General features: G+C 31.7%; 2 protein-coding genes across 2 annotated transcripts; both read right to left on the reverse strand.

Moving 5' to 3' along the window:
• Window positions 1–129: 129 nt before the first annotated feature.
• On the reverse strand, window positions 130–23,933 carry LOC134281454 (cell death abnormality protein 1-like). The gene is made up of 12 exons (XM_062763918.1): window positions 23,808–23,933; window positions 21,265–21,498; window positions 19,639–19,893; window positions 19,037–19,171; window positions 18,432–18,569; window positions 18,032–18,135; window positions 17,018–17,127; window positions 1,965–2,020; window positions 1,588–1,868; window positions 1,041–1,127; window positions 867–934; window positions 130–589 (listed from the first exon to the last, which is right to left on the reverse strand). The coding sequence occupies exons 1-11, from the start codon at window positions 23,863–23,865 to the stop codon at window positions 917–919; spliced, it is 1,476 nt and encodes a 491-aa protein (XP_062619902.1). The 5' UTR covers window positions 23,866–23,933; the 3' UTR covers window positions 130–589; window positions 867–916.
• On the reverse strand, window positions 3,721–9,906 carry LOC134281455 (uncharacterized). Its single transcript, XM_062763920.1, has 5 exons — window positions 9,453–9,906; window positions 8,818–9,110; window positions 7,874–8,063; window positions 5,722–7,527; window positions 3,721–3,907 (listed from the first exon to the last, which is right to left on the reverse strand). The coding sequence occupies exons 1-5, from the start codon at window positions 9,551–9,553 to the stop codon at window positions 3,721–3,723; spliced, it is 2,577 nt and encodes an 858-aa protein (XP_062619904.1). The 5' UTR covers window positions 9,554–9,906.
• Window positions 23,934–24,878: the final 945 nt, after the last annotated feature.

The raw sequence follows: 24,878 nt of genomic DNA on the forward strand, positions 1-24,878 counted from the left end.
TTTTGGTCCTAAAAATATAAAGTTTATTTTATATGAATCAAAAATATCTGTTTACCTCTTTATCATCCTTTTATTCATATTTGTTTTCGGAATAAAAATAAGTATTAATTGGTAAATTAATTGTTCAGTGTATATTTCTGTAATTTGACCTCATCACATATTTGTTTAGTTTAAAAAGTAATTAAAGGTTATTAGAGAATTTGATAAGATGAATTAGAATATTATTAGACAAAAATCTTCGAGGAAGTCATATAATTGCATTAAAACTTACAAATCTGTGACATGTTCACACAGCTATACCTTAAATTTGAAATTTGTGACAACACATTCCTAGTAAGCTCTTGTAATCTAAGTATTCTTTTTATGAGAGAAAAAAAGAAAGAAAGATAAAAGGAAATCAATGTTCATTTGTACTTTAAAAATCTTTGTAAACAACTTTTCATTTTGGATTGTTAGCAAAAGAACATTTTCAACATATAAGTTTATTAAAATAACGTGATTTTAAGTGATTTGGACTATTTTAAAAGACTAAGTGAATGTGGGCGTAAAAACCTTGTGAAGCAATGTACTCTTGATCTCTTTCAGCGCCCTAAAATGAAAAAAAAAAGTTAGAGTACATATTGTGTTCGAATTAACATAAAAAATATAAGCTCTTAATTCAAATACCATAAACAATTAGTAAGATTAGTAATCTAAGAATTTTTTCATGTTTTGTCAAAAATGAAGATTACACAATGAAAATTTAAATGCACTTTTTTAAAGAATTGGAAAGCGTAAAAAATAGTAATGATATTGATTGGTTTTAGTTGTTTTACGGCGAGTCATCAATTATTTCAGCCATGTTTCTGCAATAAAACTGTTCTTACCTCTATATAATTAGCGTTTATATAGTCAGATCCAGTATCAGTCTTTAAAATTACTCTTGAATGGTCATCTAAAAAAATGACATGAGCTATTTTTCTTTTGTAACACATGGATTACATCTAAGTAGTTAATGCGTAAATTAATATTAATGTAAAACAAAATCAAACAAGCCTTACAAGGAAATGTGGTCTTATATCTATTTTAGGAATATTTTCGCTCCTTTTTCCAACGTCACATTTCTGAATTTCGCCGTAAGGTAACGTCTGAAATACAAGAATTTCTTTTTTTTACACGCAATAAAACATTCTCTCAAAAAAGTTTTAAGTTCTAAATATATCAATACAACCATAAGAAATTGCCTTTGTTTATTCATTTTACATTTAGTTTAACTATGTTGATTGTACACTATCAAAGTAAAACTCAAAATTAATTTTGTTTATGTACCTTGACTTCATGAGAATATGATTTACCTATTATTATATAGTTTAAACTTGCAGCTTGAAAGGATCATGATATGAAAAGTATAAACACTTTTCCCCTAACTAATATAGATGCAGTGTATCATTTTAAAATATTTCTAACAAAAGTAATTTTTGTTGTGTACAAGACTTTTTTTTATCAGTTTAGAGAATCACAAATTAAAATTTTAATTTTTGAAGCTTATAGAAGTTTTCTATGCAAACACTCGATCTGAATGCGTACTGTATAAATCGAAGAACTTACTGCATATTCTTTCTGGAATCCGTCATTGTCATCTTTGCTTTTCTCAGAAATGATGCGCTCTAACTGACTCAGTGGAATGTCCGATGAGATGCTGTAATTCGTGTACATTTCACCATATGGGTTTTCTGCGTGTATTAGCTCATCTTCATCAATCTCAACAGCGTTTACATCATTTTTATTTAACAGAGAATTTTGATCTTTTGTTTTCTTCGAAATTTTATTTTTTTCGGGAGTGGAGGACGATGGATCATTGTCTTTGTTATCACCATCTCCATTTTTATCTTAAAGCACAATTATTTTAATTACATATTTTTTTCTTAAGTACATAATGAAAAATAAGCACTAGATAGAGGAAAAATAATAAATATGTATCTCACAGTGGCGTGTCCCTTTTAGCTGCTGTTTGCCGTCCATACCTTTTAGTACATGACGTCTGATTTGTATGTTAAGAATAAGAAAAGAAAAATGATGTTAAAATTGAAGAAATTAATGAATTAGATGGCTTAAATCTAATATTGGTTCATGCAAAATTAAAAAACAAACAAACAAACAAACATACAGTGCTGCTATCCTATAAGTTGACAATTCTATCCTATCCTATCGTGAATCCTGCATCCACAACCCAGTTATCCTATCCTGTGATATCAGTCTAATCCTATCCTATCCTGCAGCTCTCAGTTTTTTTAATATTTAGGAATTCATTAGACAAAACGAAAAAAGGAATAACCAGGGATAAAATCAGATTTTAAATGTTATATATTTTAATGGAGAAAAATAATCAAGATCGGCATTCCATAAATCCCGACTCACCGCACAAATTAAATTTACGATTAAAATTGATTGATGTTAAAAAATAATGTAAACGAACTTGCGAACATATGTAAAGAAATTGGGCTTCCGGAAGAATTAAAGAAAACATATAATTAGATTTTGTTTTAATTTTCCTACTAACAATGATCAGGAGACACGGGATCGCGACTTGCTTCCGGCGTGTTATAATTAATTATTTTTAAAAATCATAGGCCTAAACGGTAATAATGTTTAAGTATATGTTTCATGTAAAATTTTATTTAATTTTTCCTAGACTGAGCAACATGAAAATAACATGCATATGTACATGTATAGTCTAACTGTGCCTGTATAACAGATTTTTCTGTATGCAATTTTAAAAAAAGAAGATATGACTAGACCATAAACCAAACAGACAAGTCAAAATGTAGATCTAGAATATCTTGACTATAACATATTAAACATTTTAAATGTGAAATTCTTATGATTTTTTAATTCAAATTCATAATTTATTTCAGTTCATCATCTGTTGTATGTGATATTTTTCAAACATGCAAAATAATTCAAGATAATCAAAATGTTCATTTTTTTCATTTAACTTCAGTTTCTTCTCAGTTCATGGTCAGCTCAGTGCGGTACAAATTTATTTCAATTTCCAATTTTGTTTTATGTGTGAAAACTTATTAATTTATGTTTAATAGAATATATTTTCTAAATTGTTATTTTCTGACAGATTGACAGTAATAAATACTGTAGTGAGGTCACACATGTTCCTTAGATCTTATAAAACATGCATAAGAAATTAAAAATTCACAGTATTTACAGTATTTTTAACTCATTCTTGAGTAAGCCATGTTTGTATTTGACCTTGGCATTTGATCTTGAATGTTAATCAGTGTCTGATTGAGAAATATTAAAATGCTCCACACATGTTCCTTAGATCTTATTAAACATGCATAAGAATTCACAGTATTTACAGCATTTATAACACATTCTTGAGTAAACCTTGTATTTGACCTTGACATTTGATCTTAAAATTTCAGTGTTTAAATGAGAAAAAATACTTTATGAAGTTCACAATATTTTTATTCAAGTTGATTCCTCAACAATGTTTAACAACTGAATATTCCATTACTATTAGACAGATTCATTAAATGTATCCATGTACAGCATACATAAATTTTAATGCAAAGATCACAGATACATGGACATGAACTGTGTTTAAATTTAAGTTTATCAATGTTTTTATTACAGTTCTATAATGTTTTACATGCATATGATTTGGCTTCCTTATCCGTCACTCAAATTGAAATTCAAATGTCAGAGTTATTGTCAGAGAGATGGTCATAAACTGAACAGTTCCATAAATGTCAACAATGCACAGAAAACAAACACTGTAAGTTCTCTTTTATAAAAGCACCATAATTTCAGACTTGGAACTCTTTGACACTGGTTTGAACATCTTTCATCTTTTACTCTAAGAGCATATGGCATGGTCTGCATTCTTACAGCTGCAAATGTGCAGGATTTCCTGAAAAAAACATTATAGGCATGTAGATTGTAAATTTTGTCATACACATTTAAAATTTTAAATGTTTTTGATTGTACAATTGGCTTTAATTTCACCTTTTTCTCTCCTAAATGTAATACATTTAGGAATCATGAAAAATAAAATCTTATACTTCAACCTCAGTCATATAAAATAAAAAAAAATCTTTTTTAACATAATTTACTTGTACATTATAATTCATTTTACCTTGTCAACTTGCTAACAAGTATGAATACTTTTGTTTTAGTGACTTTTCTCTACTTTCTGCTTGTATTTATCTCTATTTAATGTCTTTTCTTGGTTTTCTTTTTTTGATCTTGAAACTTGAATATCAAAAAGAAGAAAATATCTATGTAACAACAACATGATGACCATGCAGAAAAATTCAACATTTCTTTCAGTTTTACTCTCAAGATTTTTGAAAGAAGAAAGTCACTTGTTCAGAGATGTCACCTCAACTCAGATAATGGTGTATTTTAAAGACGATTTCTATAATTTTTTTTCCGAATTTATTTTTTTTCTTTTTTACATATTTCCTTCCTTAGAGTATGCTTTATGCAAATATAAAAAGAAAAGGTATGGTTATCAGATTAGTTTTTTTGTTGTGAAGAATTTTTAAAACTGACCGTTAATCAATTATTGAGTGAAATTCTGACCATTTTTCAATTACACACTATCTTAAAAATATACTACTTTTTATATATTTATCAGAGTTCTAACTTTTTCATTTTATCATACAAGTCAGTATACACTACAAACAAGATGTTGAATTCAGATATTGATTGAATATAAGAAAAAACACAAACAGAATATCATTTTTCAAATTATCATTTATCTAACCAAATGTACATTGTTTTCGCATAATTTATACAATTTACGCATTAAAAAGTCAATAAAAAAAGTTTGACGAATTTATTTTTTTTTAAATTCATACATATTGTACATTTAAGTATACTGATAATAATGATATAAAGAAAAATGGGGGTCATCATATTCATTTAGTAAATAAAACAACATTTGCTAGCACGATGTTAGACGTTTTTCAATGTCAGAGGTTGTAAAATATGCATCAACATAAGAAAAACATACATTTTTTCTTAGATTTTGATTTCAATTACAAAAAAACCCCAATGCAACATATTACATCTGAAATTCCTCTTTAAGGGGTCCTGACCCTCTCCTCTAAATTTCACTATGGAAATTTTAAATTTCTAATATTGATTTTCATGAACACAACAATGACTTTAAAACCAAATACAAAACCTTATACAACGTGGTATAATGCAGGTTACATACAGGGTTTTGTTTTTCTTATTTACAAATTTACATTAGATCTATGATGAATTTGTGAAAAATTTAAAAAAGAAGTTATCCTTCTTAGCAGAGGGATAATGTCCCTTAAATGCTGAAATTAAAAAACTACAGAAATATTATTTACTTTTCTAATTGGTATGGCCATATATACATTCAAATGTTTACAGCTATACAGAGCTTGTAAAACTAAGATGCAAAAAAACTATACATGTACAAATACAGCCAATTAAACGTCTAATGTCTATTGTTACATTCAGCTAAAATTTGTTTTGCCTTACTGTTTGTCTTCAAAATACTTATTTACTTTTTCAAGTAAACATTTTTTTGATGTTACTCGAGGTTTCCCATCGAATTTTTCAGACAAGAGTGTTTTTAAACCACCTCTGGTGTGAGCAAGTTTTAGATGACCTAAGTTTAATCCACTTTCAGCAATCTTTTTACACATTTGCTTTGAAAGTATCTTATCATTGCATAAAACTAACAAGGTGTTTAAGTTTTTATCTACAATTTTGTCAAAAAGGTACTTCTCAACCAAGGTATGCATACTTGAACTGTGGCGTACAAGAACTTCAGTGCACGGTTTTACATGTTGAACAAGTTTTTGAAGAACAAGAACATCATCCTCAGCATTGTGAGCTGCATAGTTTTCATTTAAAAAATATGTAACAAGAAACTCTTGTGAATATTTTTCCAGACCAGGATAAACTTCTCTAAACAGAAGTAGTGTGTCTACTACACCTAATACAACTGGTTCTAAAGCATGAAGAAAATGACAAATTTCAAAATTTCGTAAGACCCTAGGTAAATCAAACCTCAAGAAATTATGTCCTACAAAAATACAAGGCTTTTGATCATCTAACCATGCCAGAAATGATGCCAATGCAAGTTGCAATGAAACGGATGTTACAGGAGTACCATTCAAATGCAAAACATTTCCATGAACAGTCAGTCCAGTGACTTGAGAAGCTGCTGTTGAAATTCGTTGACTAGGTAAGATGTATTTCGAAAACTTGCCATTTTCTGAAACAGCCGCAATCTGAATGATATCACACGTTTTATTAAGAGATGTTGTTTCGATGTCACAATACACAAAGGTATATTTCTTTGGTAATATACATGGAGTGACAGTTGGTACAATGCTTGGAGCAGGTATTTCTTTGACAAACTCGCCGTCAGATTGTGTCAAATCAACAGATGACTGATAAGTTACTCCTTCCCGAATTTGAGAAGCGGAATTCATGGTACTGTTTTTTAATTTTCTTTCAAGTTTTCTTTTTTTGAATTCTCTTGTATTTTCATACGCGAGTCTGCGTTTGCGCGTTTTGTCTTTTTTTTCTGCAAGTTTTTGAAAAACTCGTCCAGGCGAAACACCCACCAGTTCGTTAACTTTGTTGACGTATGTTGAGCCCATGTTTTTCTCTGCTACTGCACAACTAACTCTATTTTGCAAACTAGATGATGAAGAATAGTGCAGTCTTTTGGGGGCTTTTGCAGCAATTGAATTATTGAATGATTCAACATCTCTAGTAGATGCAGCAGGGGAAATCTTGTGAGCATTATTGATAAATGTTTCAAATATAATGTTCAGGTCATTTTTTAATTCATCACCCTGTAGATCTTTTCCAGATGGAAGGGACTTGTGGCGGAACTCTTCAGGATTAGTTTTATAAGTACACCATTTTGAGTCACACTGGTCATGCTCTCCAAAAGCATGTGGCACTATTTGCTTTAGGTTTTTCTTTAATGCTTCTGTATCATTTTTATTTTGTACAATAGCGTAAGAGAAGCATTTTTGAAAATACTTGACACAATTGTTGTTGAAATTCTTGTGTTTCTTTTGTAGTTGGTATAAACTGTTACCAAGATGCTTTTTAGTGTGACTAATGTCACTCCATTTGATCACCGGATGTGGAATTTCTGCATTGATTTGTGCCATTGTTGTGCAGTCGTCATCCATAACTAACACTGATACTTCAACATTTTCTTTTTCAATTTTGTTCACTAATTCAACTGCAACGTTACTCTCCATTGCTTTTGACGAGCCCTCCCAATTTTTACAGCACTTATGTTCTGGAGGAGTTTTCCCCATATTTGTATGAAAGGAACATTTGCGACAATCCTTTGATCGAACACCAAAGCCACATATTTTCCCGGACTTGTTGCCGATTAATGTTCCCACTCCAGATTTACTGTTATAGGCCCTTCCTGACCCACGCTTCTGCCATCCCATGTCGTACTTAAACTCCCCAGAGCTGCGAGCCTGCTGACCGTCATTGGATTCATTTACACTGGAAACAAGAAAACTCATTTTAAGACTCGTAAGAAATAATGTATACCGGTATATATTTTATAGCAAAAGTATAAGAGTGAGTCATCAATTATTCATAACAGCACTTCCTTTTTTTTTATAAATTGTGCTTATCCTAGCTCACTTTAGCATGTAATCAAATCTGGCCTAAGGGTTATATATAAACCAGCCCCAATTTGGACCTATCAGTGTGAAGTTGATCTTTGACCTACAGAACTTGAAACAGTATGGAAACCTGTCATTTCAGTGTGTTATAGAGGATGGAGATGATGGACACTTTGGCATAACATGATCTTTTGGGTATATAAAAACCATATAGCATGTACCTTCTTGCTGATACATTGCCCTGTATTTCCTCCAATAAGGCCTCACTGCATGACTGCTGGGCAACAGATTGGATATGTGGCTCCACTTCACACTCACGGGCTTTCATAGTTCTATGGTGCATACCCTCTATCTCTATGGAAGACATAAAGTTGGTGACCTGTGTGTGCCCGGATCCACTATGAAGCATACCTGTATAATAATTTAAGGTCACTTTATATATATCTAATCGTATGTCAGTCTAATAACAACACATATGAAGAATGTTAAAAAATCAAAAACAACAAATTACTGGTAGAAATTATGGCTGATAATGATATAAAGGAATATTAAAGTTTTCTTATGATAGGAAAGCAATTACATATTTTCAAATCAAACAATTAAATTCAATATAGCTTTTAAATAATTGTTTCTATCAAAGCTACATTTAAAGTGATAAAAGAGTCATTATTCTAATCTAGTAGGCAAGCTGTTAGAAATATATCAATGAAATATAGGTTTTACATGTAGCACAGAAGGAGTGCAAAGGGTTACAAAATTGTTAGTACCAAGCACCACAAAAGGAGGGTATAAAGCGTGAAATTCTTGTCTAAGTAGCTATTACCCAGTATACCGGTAATTTTACAACAGATAGATGTATGGTTAGCACTACTATAAATAGTGGTAGAACTACTACAAGCTTACGGTTTTACTTACTTCAGCTGCAATAAGGTACATACAAGAAAAAGGTAAAACAGAATAATAAATAAACAAGTAAATTCTTCTTAGCAAGATAAAGTTTGCCCATATTTTCAGTTGCTAATCATGACAGTGCCCCACCCTCTACTATAATGATCAATTGTTGCTAAATGTCTGTCAATCAACGTATTCAATTTTATCACATAAAATTTTTATTGTTATTTTTATATTTAAATATTGACTATAATGGTATATAAACTATCAATACCTAAAGCTGCCTTTGTGTTTATGTCAAACACAGCAGGTCCGCGTTTATTAACTCTGTGTGACTTGCCAGTTGTTACTTCATTCAGAACACCGCACTCACAGGTAATAGTCAGGTTTGAAGCAAACCCTTGACGCCTTTCATTTACGATGTTATTTAAAGTCAGTGTGTGCCCACAATCCCAACAGTTCATTTGTTTCGCCATATGATCCAACTCAACGATTCGCCTCCCTTTTCTCCATGATTCATCATTCGATTCACATGTGTGCCCTTCTGTTTGTGCAACATTTTGAGTCCTGAAAGTAAACAACAACCTAGTCTTAGTAATAAAATTTATAAATTTATAAATCAATATTTGTATAAATACCCAAGTTGTGTTTTGTTTACTGCTGAATATCAAAAACATAAGCTTTATATTTAGTCTGCAAGTTCGACCCAGATGCAAATTTTGAACCAGGTCTGCGAATTACTGTGATTAGTAATCTAATTCACATACTGTCAAATGTCAATAGCTACTCAATAGCCTCATTTTGTAAGACAAAAGATCAAATGCATCACTGTTGCTGATAAAAACGCTGATAAAGTAATCGATATGAAAGGACAAAAAATGTGTAATTATTATATCAATGTATACTTACACAGTAGCCTCACGTATCTTCATCATGTTTAATCTTCTATTCATTGTACCCTTTTTCACAAATCTCCCCCCAACTCGATCGCGATCAGTCATTTTCAACATGTTTCGACCGCTTGACAGACGATGTCAGATCTCTACGGCGCCATCTTTGTGTGTCCTGGTAAAATGAGGCACCTTTTTACAACCGGGCACATTTTATTTTTTTTCAAATTTCTTACAAAATACCTATATAATTGAACTGAAATTTTCAGATAAATTAAAATTTTATTATCTTATTCTTTTTTTATAAAAACAAAGAAAATGATATGCCTTTCATAAATTATAATTGTCCTTTGGCCCGGCCAGCATTTGCCACCTGATTTTACCAACATTCCTTCCCATTTTACCAGACTCCTTCGATTGAAGAGCTTCGATTGCGCAGAAAGATGCGCACAAAAAACTCCCGCAAACGTCTTTAATGACCATGTAAAAATACATGATAAAAAGAAAATCACACATACTTTTTAGATTGAAATCCTTTAGGCTATCTAAATTGAATTCCTTGGTTCTCAGGCCAATTTTCTCCAAAACAGATGCGGGAGGGCGGCATTTTATTTTTCATTTTATTGGCAATAAAGTAGATGAGGGAGGTATTTTTTTAATTTTAATTTCCGAATTTTCTTAAACATAAAGATAATTTTTTAAATCACAGATATACTTTCCATTTCTGGTCAAAATTACTGCTTTATCCATTGCTTAACAACGTGTAAATATCGAAGGTAATGTCCTTGAATCACGGTGTAGTACCTAAACGGCTGCTATCGGAACAAAACCGCGTTCAATGTTGCTATTCGAAAATTGTACGGTTGCTAGCAGAAATAAATATGTTGAAAACTCTTAGAACAAGTTGTAAAACTGTAAAATCATGGCCCCAAATCAAGATAGTCTCTGAAAAGTCTGGGTGCACGGAACAAGTAAGGTATTTCTACAGATGTTGTCATGTGTAATTTGCAGAATAGCCGTCTAATAAATTAGAATTAGTAAAATTTCCGAAGCCTGTACCAAATCTTAAGTCAATAAATACCCATTTTTCATGCTTTTTTAAATCATCTATTATTCAGATTGTGGGTATTTTGGTATTTGAAGATGCGTCAATCTATAATAATACTTAGAAATAATTTTAAAAATTTTAAAAAGTGTATTTTAAAAGAGATTTTTGGATGAAACATGATTTTTAAAATTACGGCTGCTATCAGGGTCTTAGCATATATTGCACCGGTCAATAACTGAAAACATCGCATCGGCTGCTATTTGAAATTTTCCTTATTCATGTTATTAACAGAGATATGAAACAAACTTATGGCAGCAAATGTCAAAAATATACATTTTAAATACCCCAAATTGCATGTAAAATAAGATGCCTATATATGCAGTTGACTTTTACCAACTTCACTCAGGAGTGTAACTTCGATTTTGAAAAGGGGGGGGGGGCAGAAAAATTCAAATATATATTTTTAAAAAGCTGACATGGAAAAAAAGGAAAATTTTCAAACTTCTTTCAGAACCACTTTTTCTCACGCGCTACCGCCTACCCTTCTTTGACTATACTGCAATAAAAAGGGGGGCTTCAATGAAAATTTTCAATATAACAAAAGTTATGCTTGGAAGAAGGTAAACAGGTCTTAGAAGTAAAGTTTATGCGTGGAACAAAATGTGGAGGGGGAGGGGGGACGCATCTGTAACTCAAATGTATCGTATTTTTGCAAAGTAGAGCTGATCTTCGAAAAGCATTGCTACACAAATCAAAAAGAAAGCTTTACGAAAGGACCCGTAAATCAATTTGAAATATTATATAACTTTGTGAAATCCGGAAATCTGATTGGTCAATACGAAGTTCTTATTTTTCAATAACGACCGCTGAAAGCGAATAATGACTCGCACGAGCTGCCTCGTTTTCACTTTCGCTTTAGACAAACATGGAAGTTCGCAAGTTGTAGGTGAGGAAAATTTAAGACATATAGGTGAAGAACTCTGAGACTGATAATACAAAACAATTACTAGGATATTTGTGAATATTTTTCGGGAATAATTAGCACATACCATTTCATGGTTGAGTTCGACCTTTCCAGTCAGCCAGCAGAGTTTTGACGTTGTTTGTAAACGCGATTACGGAGACTAAAGAAAATATAGACAAGCAAACCATGTAAGATTGTATTTATTCTTAGAAGACATAGGTATTTATATTTTGTCAGTGCATTTCGTCTGCAAGTGTAAACGAGAGCGATTCTCAATCTGGGGGAGGGGGTACTCTGTGTTATTCGGAGATCGATATCTTGTGTCATTATTATGATATGGGAAATTTATTGCCGAAACAATTTCCTCTGAGTAATATTCAATGAATTCTGGAACATTTACATTCAACTTATTTATGGTTAATTCTATCTCTGTAAATAATAGGATGATATACATTGCACTAATAAATTGGGAAATTAATACTTATATAATATAATAAATATGGACTCAATGCACGGTCAATATGCATTTATAATGACCCAGGATGACAGATATTGACCTCAGATACATGAAGTATATCGACCTCGGGCTAGCGCCCTCGGTCGATATACTACATGTATCTTCGGTCAATATCTGTCATCCTGGGTCATTATAAATGCATATTGACCTACATTGAGTCCATATTTGTATAATAGCATATAATATATTTTATTATTTTTTTTTTTTACAATTATTTCTTTCACTTTCTTAAGTTAGAATCTTTGGGAATTTTTGTAGCCTACATGTACACTTAAAGACCCAATTTTTTTACCGTACGGTTACCTGAGGAGGGGGAGTGGTCAAAGTAACAGTGGTGTTATTTACCTGGAGACCCCCAATACCCAAGATGTCAAAAATCTGTGTATATGTAGCATTACACAGGAAGTCTGTGTTTGGTAATCAGGGTCAACATTACGTGTTTTGTGTCTGGTTTTGAGTGAAACTACGTAAAATAATTATTTTAATATGGAATTTATTTGTAAATTAAACGCTTTCATCGTAATCATGGTAATGTTTTGAATTTCAAAAAATTATAAGATTCATGTATATCATTTTAGAAAATGTTTTCCTTACATTAAAGAAAAATTCACGAGTAAAATCTACAAATCAATAATATTTATCGTTTTTTAATCTTCAATAAAAAATATCACTTAATTAAAAAAGTCTGACAATTAAAATAAAAAAAATTATTGATCCACCTTATGATTTGTCGAGCATGTGAACATGCATTCACCGCGATCGGATTTTTTTTTTATGGCCGACAATGTTGTCCAAAATATTCCATATTTTTTATTCTTCGTTTGTTAACAAAATGTTACGGTTAGAAACACTTCTTTTCAGAATCGATTACTATTAATTATCACATTTTCATTACGCATATATACAGACGCTAGAGGAAATTCGAGTATTAATTCTGACATCAATTTCTGTGCAACATCGTGCGGATTGTAGCCACAGTACAAAATAAAACATCTTTAAAAAAAACTATGCTATGCCGTTTATTTGTGCTGAATATTTTTCTTATATCCCATTTCTTAAAAAATAATTTAATTCGTCGGACTTCTAATTACGGCAATGAGAGCCGGTTTCTGTGGACGCGGTCTTTTTTTCTACAGATAAACGTGGACAATATAAAACTTACAAGTGACAAATAGCAATGAAGATAGAAAAGAAATATTCTATTATGTCAATGTTTAAATAATCTACTTTCAATAATTTTTTGAAATAAAATTCAAACATATTGGAGTTTTCTAATCCGCGTGTATACTATGCAGGTACATGAATGCGTTTGACGCGTGACCAGGTAATTGTTTTCAAAACATGCAATCAGATTATCAGGAGGCACAGGTAGCTGAGCTGTCAATCAAATCAGAAGCTATTGTTTTTTTTAATGATTGACAGGCGGTATATTATTGATCTTGAATCAGGTAGATTTTGGGGGCGTTAACATAAAATTGGGTGTTTAAACATGTATAATATCTAGAAAAGTCAAAGTATAAGCTTTGTCAAATACTTCTAATTCCGTATTTCTTTTTCGAAGTACGATGCATTGGTTCGTTGTACGACCAACATGCAATATTCAAAACATCGACCCCCTTTGCCCCCTCGCCCCATTAGGCTTTTAAGAGTTCTTTAAATTATATAGGTAAGAAAAGACAAACCCCCCCCCCCCCGCCACAAAGGAAAGCGTGGTTTTTATATTTCTTGTAAATCGACTTAATGTGACTCTGGGAGTCTTTGACAGTACTACAGCAAAGATTTTTTTTAAATCACAGAAAATTCTCTTAACAAAAAGACCTACTCCCCCCCCTTTTACCTTCAACGTGCTTTACCCGTTGTGCATGTACAGTATATGAACGTTCTACGTACATAAATCGTAATAAATGTAATTTACTCTTATGTACATTGTGCACTTTACATGTACTTGAGTAATTATCGACGTTGGACAGCAAAACTTTATAACTTTATGTGAGCTTTATTCATTTTTCAATTCATATTTTTTTTAATCAAATAAAGAGATTGCTAATTTGTAGGTTTATGTTTGGATTTGTAGAGGTGGGTTGCGTAAATATTTGAGACAAATTATCTCTCGTGGTTCGTGAATCGATAATAATGATTTTGTTAAAATTCCAAATCGTGAAGCTAATCAATCTAGCACAATAACATAGCTGGAATATAATATAATAAATTGAATGGTCACATGGTTTAATGGATAACACAAAACAGTTGTGTGTGAGGGTGTTTGAGTGTGCATGTGCCATAGGCGTCGGCAGCAAATTGAAAGTTCGGCGGGGGGGGGGGGGGGGGGGCTACACCAATAAAAAAAAAAGATTAGCATATAAGTTTTCAGTGCATATATTATGTCTACATGCATCTTATATATTATGTCTACATGTATCTTTGCAAAAAAAGGTGGTTATGCTTAGCTTCCCCCTGTTCCAAAGCCTATGTGTACAGGGTGCATGTACATGTGTACAAACAAACTCCACTATTTACATCATAATATAAATATACGATTAATTTGTCATTATATGATCGAAAGTAACATACATGACAGGTCAATTATTTAGAAAGAATATATACATAGTTTTCTTAACTATAATTGCACAGCATATGTAAATTGAGGATGTGATTTCATGAAATTTGAAAACCTAAACCTTTTCCAATAGTTACCGGTGCCGTTGTCTAATAGTAGCCGTAACATAAGATTCTCCTAATAAAAACGCTCTGGCTTTTCAGAAACCTATCGAACTGGACAATGATTTAAAATAACCAATAATATTTACAAATACACAACGAACTGTCGATTCACTTTTATCAAATATCTAAAACTTCTGACGCAATTTTAATATATTTCTTACGTGCATGTAAATGTGCCCAACGCTTTCGACAGTTTTCGTCTTATATATCAGCAATCCTTTAATTCATTAAAATTCTAAATATACATGTTAGTATCAAAATGTATGTAACGTTCCGTAAAGGTGAAATACCAAGCGGCTAAACTTTAATAATTGAATTATTGACCATTTTGTTAAGACAGCGAAGAAAAATACTTACAATTTCATCCATTTTTTTCCACTAGCAACCGCTCAACTTTCAGATAGCAACCCAGAACGCGCATTTTTTTCTGATAGCAACCGTTTAGGTACTACACCGTGTGAATGTATTTTCAAACGAAGTAGCCAAATCTCATTGTAAATGGCTACCGGAAGTGATATTTGAATACTAAACTACGAAACAAATGAGGTCGGAAATTTTTTTTCCCGGATTGTTCTCCGCAATATCAACTTTTTATTTTATCAAAAATAGAATAAAATCGGCAATGCGGCTGCCTCAAAACAGATGCGCGCGGGCCTGAGAACCAAGATTTCAATTTTATTTGGCCTTATACTGTGATGACGCATGAGTCCAAGCAAATCCATTCTCTGTAATGATGAATATTAAAAGATTAACTTATGTTTCATACCTCACAAAACATCAATTTATACATACATGTACAATATGTAAGTGCACTGCTGAGTTAGCTTATTAAACATTTAAGCAGTAGTATTAGAAATGGTCATGATGATTACACTTTCATTTATTATGAATTACACTGAAATGAAAGAAACTATTTTCTGACCTTATTAGGGAAATGATAAGAGTAACAACCTGATTAAGGCATAATACGTATGATTGTTTTAGACTTAGAGCTCATTGATAGCTGATTGAATCATATGACTAAGTATTTGTAAATATTTATCCCCCTTCTGTCTACACTACTTCTTATTTCCGCACCCAATAAAATGTTTATAGTTTAAGACATTAGAACATTGTTTAAAGGGATAAGTATGTATAAAAATGCAAACATGTACATTGTATAGTGTGTAACTACAGTATACTTACATGATCTCGCACATCTTCTATTCAAGTCCGCTGTTGACGGTTCCTCAACTTCCTGTGGAATTATCCAAACAAACAGAGCATATTTAACAGAAAAACATGTTATTACACTTTTACACAAGTAAGAATCGGTTAAATCATCCAAACAAGCTGAAGAAATACGGTCTTTCGATGCCTGGACTCATAGTTGTTTACATTCCCAAATTCTTCCGGTGATCGTTTACGGTTAGATCGTACGCCGTGTTACTCGAAGTTTATAATGTAAATCTGTTTTTAGAGAAAAGAATGTTTTATTCTCTATTGATTTTTTTATAAATATTTCCTTTCAATAATTGTTAACATTTTATATCGTATTTCGTTTTTGTAATTTATTCTGAAATATGAATGGACCTTTGCTCGAATCTGATTGGCTGTAGGATACAGGATAGGATAGGATAGGATTTGATTAACTTCTATATGTTTCTATCGTGAATCCTCAATCCTGAATCCTATCAGATCCCATCCCATGTCAACTTGTGGGATAGCAGCACTGTAGTTTCTGACATAGTCGCTAAAACATTAATGCATCTTATATGTAACATGTACGAAAGCCATTTTAAGAAATAGGAAAAATATTCCTGAATTCAGCAGTAATTGTAAATTAAATATTCACGACGAATCTTATTCATTGCAAACTATTTTGATTTAATCTGTTATAAGATATAAATCGAATTCCTCATAATGAATTCACAAATGTTTTTTAACAAATTTAATTTCTTTAAACAAAGTCAAAACTTGTTTAAATGCAATAAATTTAGTTAAATCAAATTCAATAATTATGGATGTAGAAATAATATAAAAATTCAATTTAACGAATTATCAGATTTGTTCTAATAGGTAAAAAGATTTTGCTTTAATTAACTCAATTCGTTTGAACTATGGAACAAATTTAAGACTTTATTTAAACGAATATTATTCATTATAAGAATATGTGTGGTATTTTAGTTTCTTTTTTTTTTAATAATTCTGTTTTTGTTTTAAATCACAATAGCAAAATGAAGGAAATAATGTTAAAATACATTCGTTCTAATAAATTTGACTCTTTTAAAATCGATTTCAAAAATATTTTCAGGTCCTAAAAATGGATTCCAAATTACATGTTGTAGAGGTTACCTTCTAAGTACAAGCAACACGATAAGGGTTACAAGTAGTGCAATTAAAACCGCAACGATCACTCCGATGACTGCTACTTGACTGTTTACATCACTTGAATCGTTGAAGTACTTAAATGTAAGAACATTTAATTTGGGTACGTATCATTATCGCTTTATTTTTAAAATTTCCATTACTGCTACATGCACATTACCGCTACAAGTATACATGACAGCTAAATTTAATTTAATCTAATTTAATTTACCGCCACATTGCCTCTCTCGTTAGTGAGCGTCTTAAGCGTGTACAGTACAACATATACATACATAAGTCCTGTTTCCTCTGCTTAGCAAGGGAGGCGGAATTAGGACTTAAATGATTTTTACCCCTTTTTTTATTGAAATACCACTTTATTTCATAAAACATTTTAAAAGTTTTGTTTTTTTTTCAATCAAGGACTGTCCATAGATAAATCGTATAGTCTTGAGAACGCAAATTCGTACATTCATGTACTCATTTAGATTAGATTTCAGATCCAAATTTAACTCAATCAAGGCATGCTGAATGAAATATACTGAATTCTTTTTCCTTGCTATTGCTAGATCAGGTTTGTAGCGGTAATAGGTTTTTTTTTCGGCATTGATCCTTTTGATAATATGCAGCAATAATGATCGTCCAAAAAAAAAAAAAAAAAAAAACAACCTGTAGCGGTAATGTGTTGAAAATTTTCGCAATGTAGCGGTAATATTGACATCCTTTTTTATTAGATACAAGATGATAAATTTGTACTACCTTTCAACTAGGGCATCGCAAAACGTTGCATTCCCTCGCCAAAAGAACATATCTATCTTTAAATCAAAACAGTACTTGACATCGATCTCGATGCAAATTTCGTCACTTCCGTTTAAAAAGTGACTAACAAATACACGTGTATTATTTATCCTTTCCAACATAGTTTCAAGAGAATAATATGCATAAAAGTATTAGGACAATAGTTGATAAATTTATCATATAAAAACTTCATTATGAGCTTACCCCATGTCCAAGGCATTGACCCGTGAACGAATTGCATGTATTATTTTCACAGCTATCACTGCAATTTTGCATACAATCGAACCCATAAGTGTATGGATCACATTCTAAAATTGATCATTCATACATTTAACTACAATGTACTTCCTGACAGAAACCAGAAAGAACATACTTTTGAAAGAAGGCTGTTCCATCAACCTTTTCAAAGTTATCAGTTAGCCTCATTGAAAATTTGCATTTAAATTTTTCCGTTTATATATCAGAAGATGATTAAAGCTGGTACATTCATAGCTTTTTTGGGTGAAAATATTTCTATCAACTTTTCTCATTCATTGAGATCTTCATCTTAAACGAAACCTACTCATTCACAATAAAATAATGAAGGTTAATTATCACGGCACACCTGTTTTACAAAACTCTCCCTTAAATCCCGCGTCACAACCTTTAACACAGGATCCATTGATGTGATGACATCGCTTATGTCCTAGACAGGCCCCACAACTGTGTCTACAATCTTGTCCGTAATTGATCGGATCACACTCTATTGAAACCAATCAATGGATTTTTTCGTTAAAGATGTGTGAACGTTACTTAAGAGACCTCAAATTAACTGTATTTTTGCCAAATTAGTTACAAACTGATCTTGAGTTACTTAATATGAGTCTGTAATTTTCAAAAATATACTTCACAGAAACTCCTCGATATAACGAATTTCACGAGTGAAATACAGAGGAAGCATATTATTTCAGACAAAACAATGCGTGAAAATGTTATTTTTTTTTAATTTGTTATTAACATTTTTCAGACAAACTACATAAAAAGGAAATATATAAATCTTAAAGACAAGTTAAATAGAATACACAATAGAGATACACAACCTAAAGATTTAAATCTAATTTTAAAAAATAATTATTATAATTAGATAAATTTATTAATTTTAGATAAATGAATTGACTCTTTCTTGTAAAATAAATTCTAGGAAAAAGTGATTTGTTTCAAATTCCTTACCAGATTCGCACTGAGGTCCGTGGTACCCGGGTTTACACCAGAAACACACTCCAGTCTCTACGTCACAGTAACCATCACCACAATTGTCAGGACAGGGAAGGGAACAGTTTGGTCCGTAGGAGCCAGCAAGACAACCTTAACAAATGCAGATACAGTAAAACTCGGTTTTAGCGAAGTCACTGGGACCTATCTAATTACTTTGCTATATCCGTATTTCGATATATCCGTATACGGAACTCATTAAATTTACATAATTTAGGATCCAAGATAATTTTGCTATATCCGTGAATTCCCAAAATCCGTGTTCGTACTAAATGGATTTTACTGTAATAAATTACGGCAAAGGTCCGATAAGAATGTAATAAAAAACACAAACGAATATGTTTATATTTTTTAGAAGAATTGAATGTTGAAGATAATGTAATTGAAACATATATGTATAATGTAACATTTAGACTTGATGATAAACCTTATTTATTTTTAATGTAGAATAAGCTTTCAGAGTTGACAATCAGTAATATACTGAAAAATTACACATAGTATTGTATTTCTATGAAAAGAAATTTAAGGGTTTTCACAAATTTACTTGGTAAACAACGCACCATTCACTTCTACTTCACAGAGCTCATTGTGCGCCATTTCGGAATATCCAGCTGGATATGTTACATTTGAGAGTCTCTCATTATAGTAGATGACGTATTGTCCATGTACTGGGCATGGTATATTGGCCACGGCAGATATTGTAGAATTGTCATAATCTGTATCATGGAAACATAAATGTCCCTTTAATCGGTCAGTTGTGTTTGAAACATAGACATAAAAACCAAGAAATCTTGCCGTGAAACCATTAGAAGAATCTGAAATTCGATAAAAATCTATATGAGTAATTCATCAATATTTTTTGTTCTTACGATTGATATAATAAACTTTAAGAAACTTTAAGAAAAAAAGAAAATTAGCATTAAAACAAAAAAGAAAACGCAGTGGTAATAAGGAAGCATACAGAATATTCTTCCTTGACAAAATCAGTGATATATTATGATATCATAGTAGGCGAGATGACGTCAATTTTAGAACACAAGTTTGCGTAATATTGGTATTTAGAAATGTTATTTAACTCTAGGAAATGAGTAGAAACATGTAAACATTAACAACAATAAAGTATTTTAATTTTGCTTTGCTGTATGCTGTATGTGTCATTTTGATTAAAATCTACCACCAATGACGTCATGTGTGTACATCAAGTATCATGTCGTGTGAAGAGAATTTGGCTAAGACGACATGAACAAGATAGGTAAAATGGAGTTTAAAAGCAAATATGGTGAATATTATGTGATATTCAAATGGAGTTCAGTTAATTAAATAGTTATGCTAAATTATTTTCATCGTTTATATTCTCTTTCGAAGAAGTCAGCTATATACGTATCCCGATCACCCTTTTCTCTGTCATTCCTGACAAAAATAATGCAACACAACAACAATAAGCTGGATATTTCAAAACAAAATTTGCAGAGAAGGAAAGTTAAACTTCTGAAAAGTGCTGCTAAAATCCCGAGTTAAGCATGGTTTTACGAAAAATCTCGGTTTATATGTATAAGTTCAAAACATGGGTAAGGTTTCGTGGGAATGTGTGGAATAATTGTTTTACTGACAGGACAGTTTGATTCTAGCAGCACTTTTTAGGCAAAATTGATGTTTTTCGACTATATTGCTGACTCAAAGAAATTATCAAACTCCGAGGTATTGTTGTTCTGTTAGCTTCTTTATGAAGGAACATTTCGCTATTAATAGAAGTCACATGATGCCGTGGTGGTGGCACACGTCTCTGCGTCAGACACGCTTTTATCTTTATGCAAGAGTTAATAATAGTTTACGTTTATCAATGGTTCTTGTAAATTTATAAATTTGAAAATTTTCTTTTAATAGTCTACATTTCCCTAGAAATGATTTATATGCTTCCTTAACATTCTTGGGAAATTAAAGAAGTATACACTGCAATATAAGATTCGACTAAATAGATATTTAAAATGTCCTTATGAAAAAAAAATCTGCAAAAGATTATAGTAAGTTGCATTGTTTTTAATCTTCGTGATTGTTATTTGCGTAATCGAAAGATTAATTCCAAACTAAAAAATCCATTTACTTTACAAAAAGTACATTTACCTTGAATAAATCACTTTTTAATAATTATTTGCAAACTTCCTTACATCGTTCGTCAATAAACTTACCCCATGTTTTATTTCCCGTCCTGTAATAAATCTTTATATCATGAATGCTGTAGACTGACGTCAAGTTTACCCACCAGGTGGCAGTGCTGTGTCCATCAGCTGATATAACACACTGTCCTCCCCAAGCTGTGAGATTTGTCTTAAGTCCATCTACTCCATTACTGGAGTGGAATCGATTGTCACCTTGATTGTACTGGTTTGTTTGCCATGTCTGTTTATTCAAAGCCACATTCTCTAAAATTTTAGATAATTTATATTAATTGTAAGTTAAAATGAACAATCAACAGTCTTAAAAATGTGTTCACAAAGGACTGAACTATGTTAAAATTAAATGTGTCGATATAAACTAATTAATAATTAAACATTTAACAACAAAGACACGTTCACTGCTTCCCCAATTTCCCTTGTATCTTTTTTTAGAATGAGAGTTCATGGTAAAACAAACACTATCTCCTCTGTATAATTTTGGCTTTCAACGTTGGTGGTTACACACAACAACTAAAGTCAAAAACAAAGGAGATGGTAATACATGTATTTGTTTGAAAATTGAATAATGTCTCATTTGAAAAAAAATTACAACATTTTATCTTATGGATGTTGCAATGGTGTCCTGAAAGAATTGTGCTCTTGCTAGGCTTGATTGAAAGGCGGTCTTTGTTTTCCTTTTACAAAAAAGAGTCTTTGCATTTTCCTAGTTTTATTTTTTCATAAAATATTTCGGCCTTGCAGAGAAATTTTCTTTCTTAATACACTATATCTTTTTTGGTATAATTGCCCCATGACTTCATAACTTATTCAAAGTCATTTTTTATTACTCGATGACTTCAATTTTAAAACATGTCAAATTATACTTTATAAGTTTATATAAAAGTTACTGAAGAAGGTCCCAATGACTTTGTATCATCACTTTATTGTGATTCAAACGGGCAAAAAAAGTATAGACATCCTCTGTATGTTATGCAGTTACAACTTCCGTAAATAAAACAAGGAACACATTTAGTTAATATACATTACAACTTTTTTTGTACTTTTCATCATAAGAAAGAAAAAGGGAGATTTACAGTTAACTGTTAATATTTCAATTTCATGAATAGTTGAAGACCCTATGTAAAAATTATCCAGGGCTTTATATGAGGTTTTTACTAATTTTTGAATACCGACAAATGTCTTTTTTAATCTATGATTTCAGGGAAACAAAATCTAGAAAGCTGATATTTCTATACTACTGATGTTTCTATACTTTATCAAAGAGAGACAGAAGAAAAGATAACCAGTCATATCAATATATTATTATAAATATAACTCGTAATTTAAAGCTTTACATATATTGTGGTGCATTTTCCCCAAATTGAAGAAAAATAAACGAAAATAAAAACAGGATATTTACATTTATTGTATGCAATACTACATGTTATTATTCGCCATAAAAAGAAGTCTTAATTCCCTCTTTATAAGAAGTAACGTGATCGAGAGGTCGTGAGTTCGCATCTCGGCCGCGACTGACCCAGTCGATAAAATGGGTAGCAACTGTTCCTTCGCCATGCGCTCGGCACTTTGAAGTGAAAGTTGCGGGTCCTTCGGATGAGACCTTAATCAAATACCAAGGCCCCGTGTCAGCAGCAAGCGTTGGCACGATAAAGATCCCTCACTGCTCAGTGGCCCTGAGTGCCGAGTAAAGGTCAAAATTTAAAGCCCTTCACCGGCATACAGTGACGTCTCCATATGAGTGAAAAATTCTCGAGAGGGACGTTAAACAATATACAATCAATGAATCAATATAACATGTAAATTACATGCAAACCACAAATATATGGAGATAACGAACATTACTCAAAACCAAAAATCCATCAAACAATATAACATAGGAGTAGAGAAATCATGAACCTCTAAAACATCAGAGTTGAAACCAGGTGCCATGGAGGAGTGAGCATCCCCTGCCGACCAGTCACACCCGCCGTGTGCTCCTTGTCATGATCAGGAAATAACGGAATATCCGTTGTCAATTCAGTGTACAGTTTATAAATAATGGAGTAACAACTAGTGTGAAAAATATCAGTCAGCATTTGACTCAATGAAAAATTGTTATTTGCTGACAAGGTCATTGTATCGCCCATAGAACTTATGAAATGATGAATTTAAACGAGAATGCTGATATTCTTGTCTCATCAACTATTTAAAAATTTTCTCAATAAATTACATCGTTTCAGAAATTGTTCGTACGTAGTGCATGCTATTCTGTATCGAATCTACTGAGAACTCTAAACTCCGTATACAGATAATGAAAGTATATTGCGGCATTAGTAAGGCAAGTTGATGATAGAAAAGTAAGAGTCATCACGTTTATCATAGAACTTGGTTGCTAAAATACCATAAAGATCTTTTTAAGTAAAATATCCAAATATGACATATTACACAGGTGTGTGTTCCATGACTGTTACAGGCTGATTCATGAAAAGAGAATCACATGGAAATATTTGACAGCAATGTATACAAAAAATTGAATTTTTTTTTATCAAAAATGGTTAACAAAGGAAAGAACTTACCATAACCTTGTGAACAACCGATTGCAAATACAAAGTAATATATTTCTACAGAAAACATATCAAGTCTAGCGCATTTCAGTTAAATTGATGATGGTAGTGGAACACACACATTATTATAATCTTAATCTGTGTAATATTAGGAAACCAGGAAGTATAAGAGAGGGATTTTACATTAAAAAAATATATCTCACCAATCGAAATAAACACCGGAAATAAACCTATCATAGGATCTTTTATAGACATTAAAATTTTAAAAGCATATGTTGGCTTGCTTTAGTATTAAAATACATGTAACTTGCATACTAGGGGCTTAATTTGAATATCCGGGTTTATTAAAAAAACGTCCCTCTACGATTTTTTTTTAAAAATAACGTCACATACTATGGGTGTCTCTTTTTTTTAGCTCACCTAAGCTGAAAACTGAAGTGAGCTTTTCTGATCACCCGTTGTCCGTCGTCCGTCCGCCCGTGTTTAACCTTTTCATATTTTTAACTCCTTCTCAAGAACTACTGGGCCAATTTTAACCAATCTTGGGTAAAAGGAAATGCAAATTGTTAAATAAAGGGCCAAGTCCCCTTCCAAAGGGAAATAATCAAGAAAATACAAAAATAGAACTGCTGGGCCAGAAAAGCTGAATATAACATGGAAGCATCTTGGAGTAGTGTAGATTCTAAATTGTACCAATCCTAACCCCCGGGGTTGGGCGGGACCACAATAGGGAATGCAATTTTTACAAAGATATACGAGGGTAGATCCAAAAGTGATTCACAACTTCGATAAAATTGTTATACATGATAAAACCTATATTCATTTCAAATCAGTCCTGAGAAATTCTAATTAAAATGATTAATACTTTTCAAAGTATCGAATTATAAACAAAGTGAGATTATGGAAGTTGCCGCACCTAAATAAGGTCATATGACGTATATGCGCCGTCATACACTTGTTAAATGTTGTCCCTTCGTTCATAAAAAAAATATTTGATATTCACAAACATCTATAAACAAATATCTTATTTACATTTTTTCCTCTGTGAGTCTGATTTATCATCGTAACTGTCTCTACTGGCTA

Source organism: Saccostrea cucullata, unplaced genomic scaffold (assembly GCF_032062105.1).
Source record: "Saccostrea cucullata isolate Sc308-1 unplaced genomic scaffold, CSIRO_AGI_Scuc_v1 ctg5484, whole genome shotgun sequence".
NCBI classification, from domain to species: domain Eukaryota; kingdom Metazoa; phylum Mollusca; class Bivalvia; order Ostreida; family Ostreidae; genus Saccostrea; species Saccostrea cuccullata.

Bases quoted from the DNA above. Each gene is read 5' to 3' on its own strand.
- LOC134281455 (XM_062763920.1), bottom strand. From the start codon at position 9,553: ATGTTGAAAATGACTGATCGCGATCGAGTTGGGGGGAGATTTGTGAAA. The intron at 9,111-9,452 runs GTAAGTATACAT...GTTTACTTTCAG, and splicing joins AAGATACGTGAGGCTACTGT to GACTCAAAATGTTGCACAAA. The intron at 3,908-5,721 runs GTTAGTTTTATG...TGTTTTTTTCAG, and splicing joins GATAAAAACTTAAACACCTT to GAAATCCTGCACATTTGCAG.
- LOC134281454 (XM_062763918.1), bottom strand. From the start codon at position 23,865: ATGTTTTCTGTAGAAATATATTACTTTGTATTTGCAATCGGTTGTTCA. The intron at 18,136-18,431 runs GTGTGCCGTGAT...GATCAATTTTAG, and splicing joins GGGAGAGTTTTGTAAAACAG to AATGTGATCCATACACTTAT. The intron at 2,021-17,017 runs GTAACCTCTACA...CATACAAATCAG, and splicing joins GTGTTGCTTGTACTTAGAAG to ACGTCATGTACTAAAAGGTA.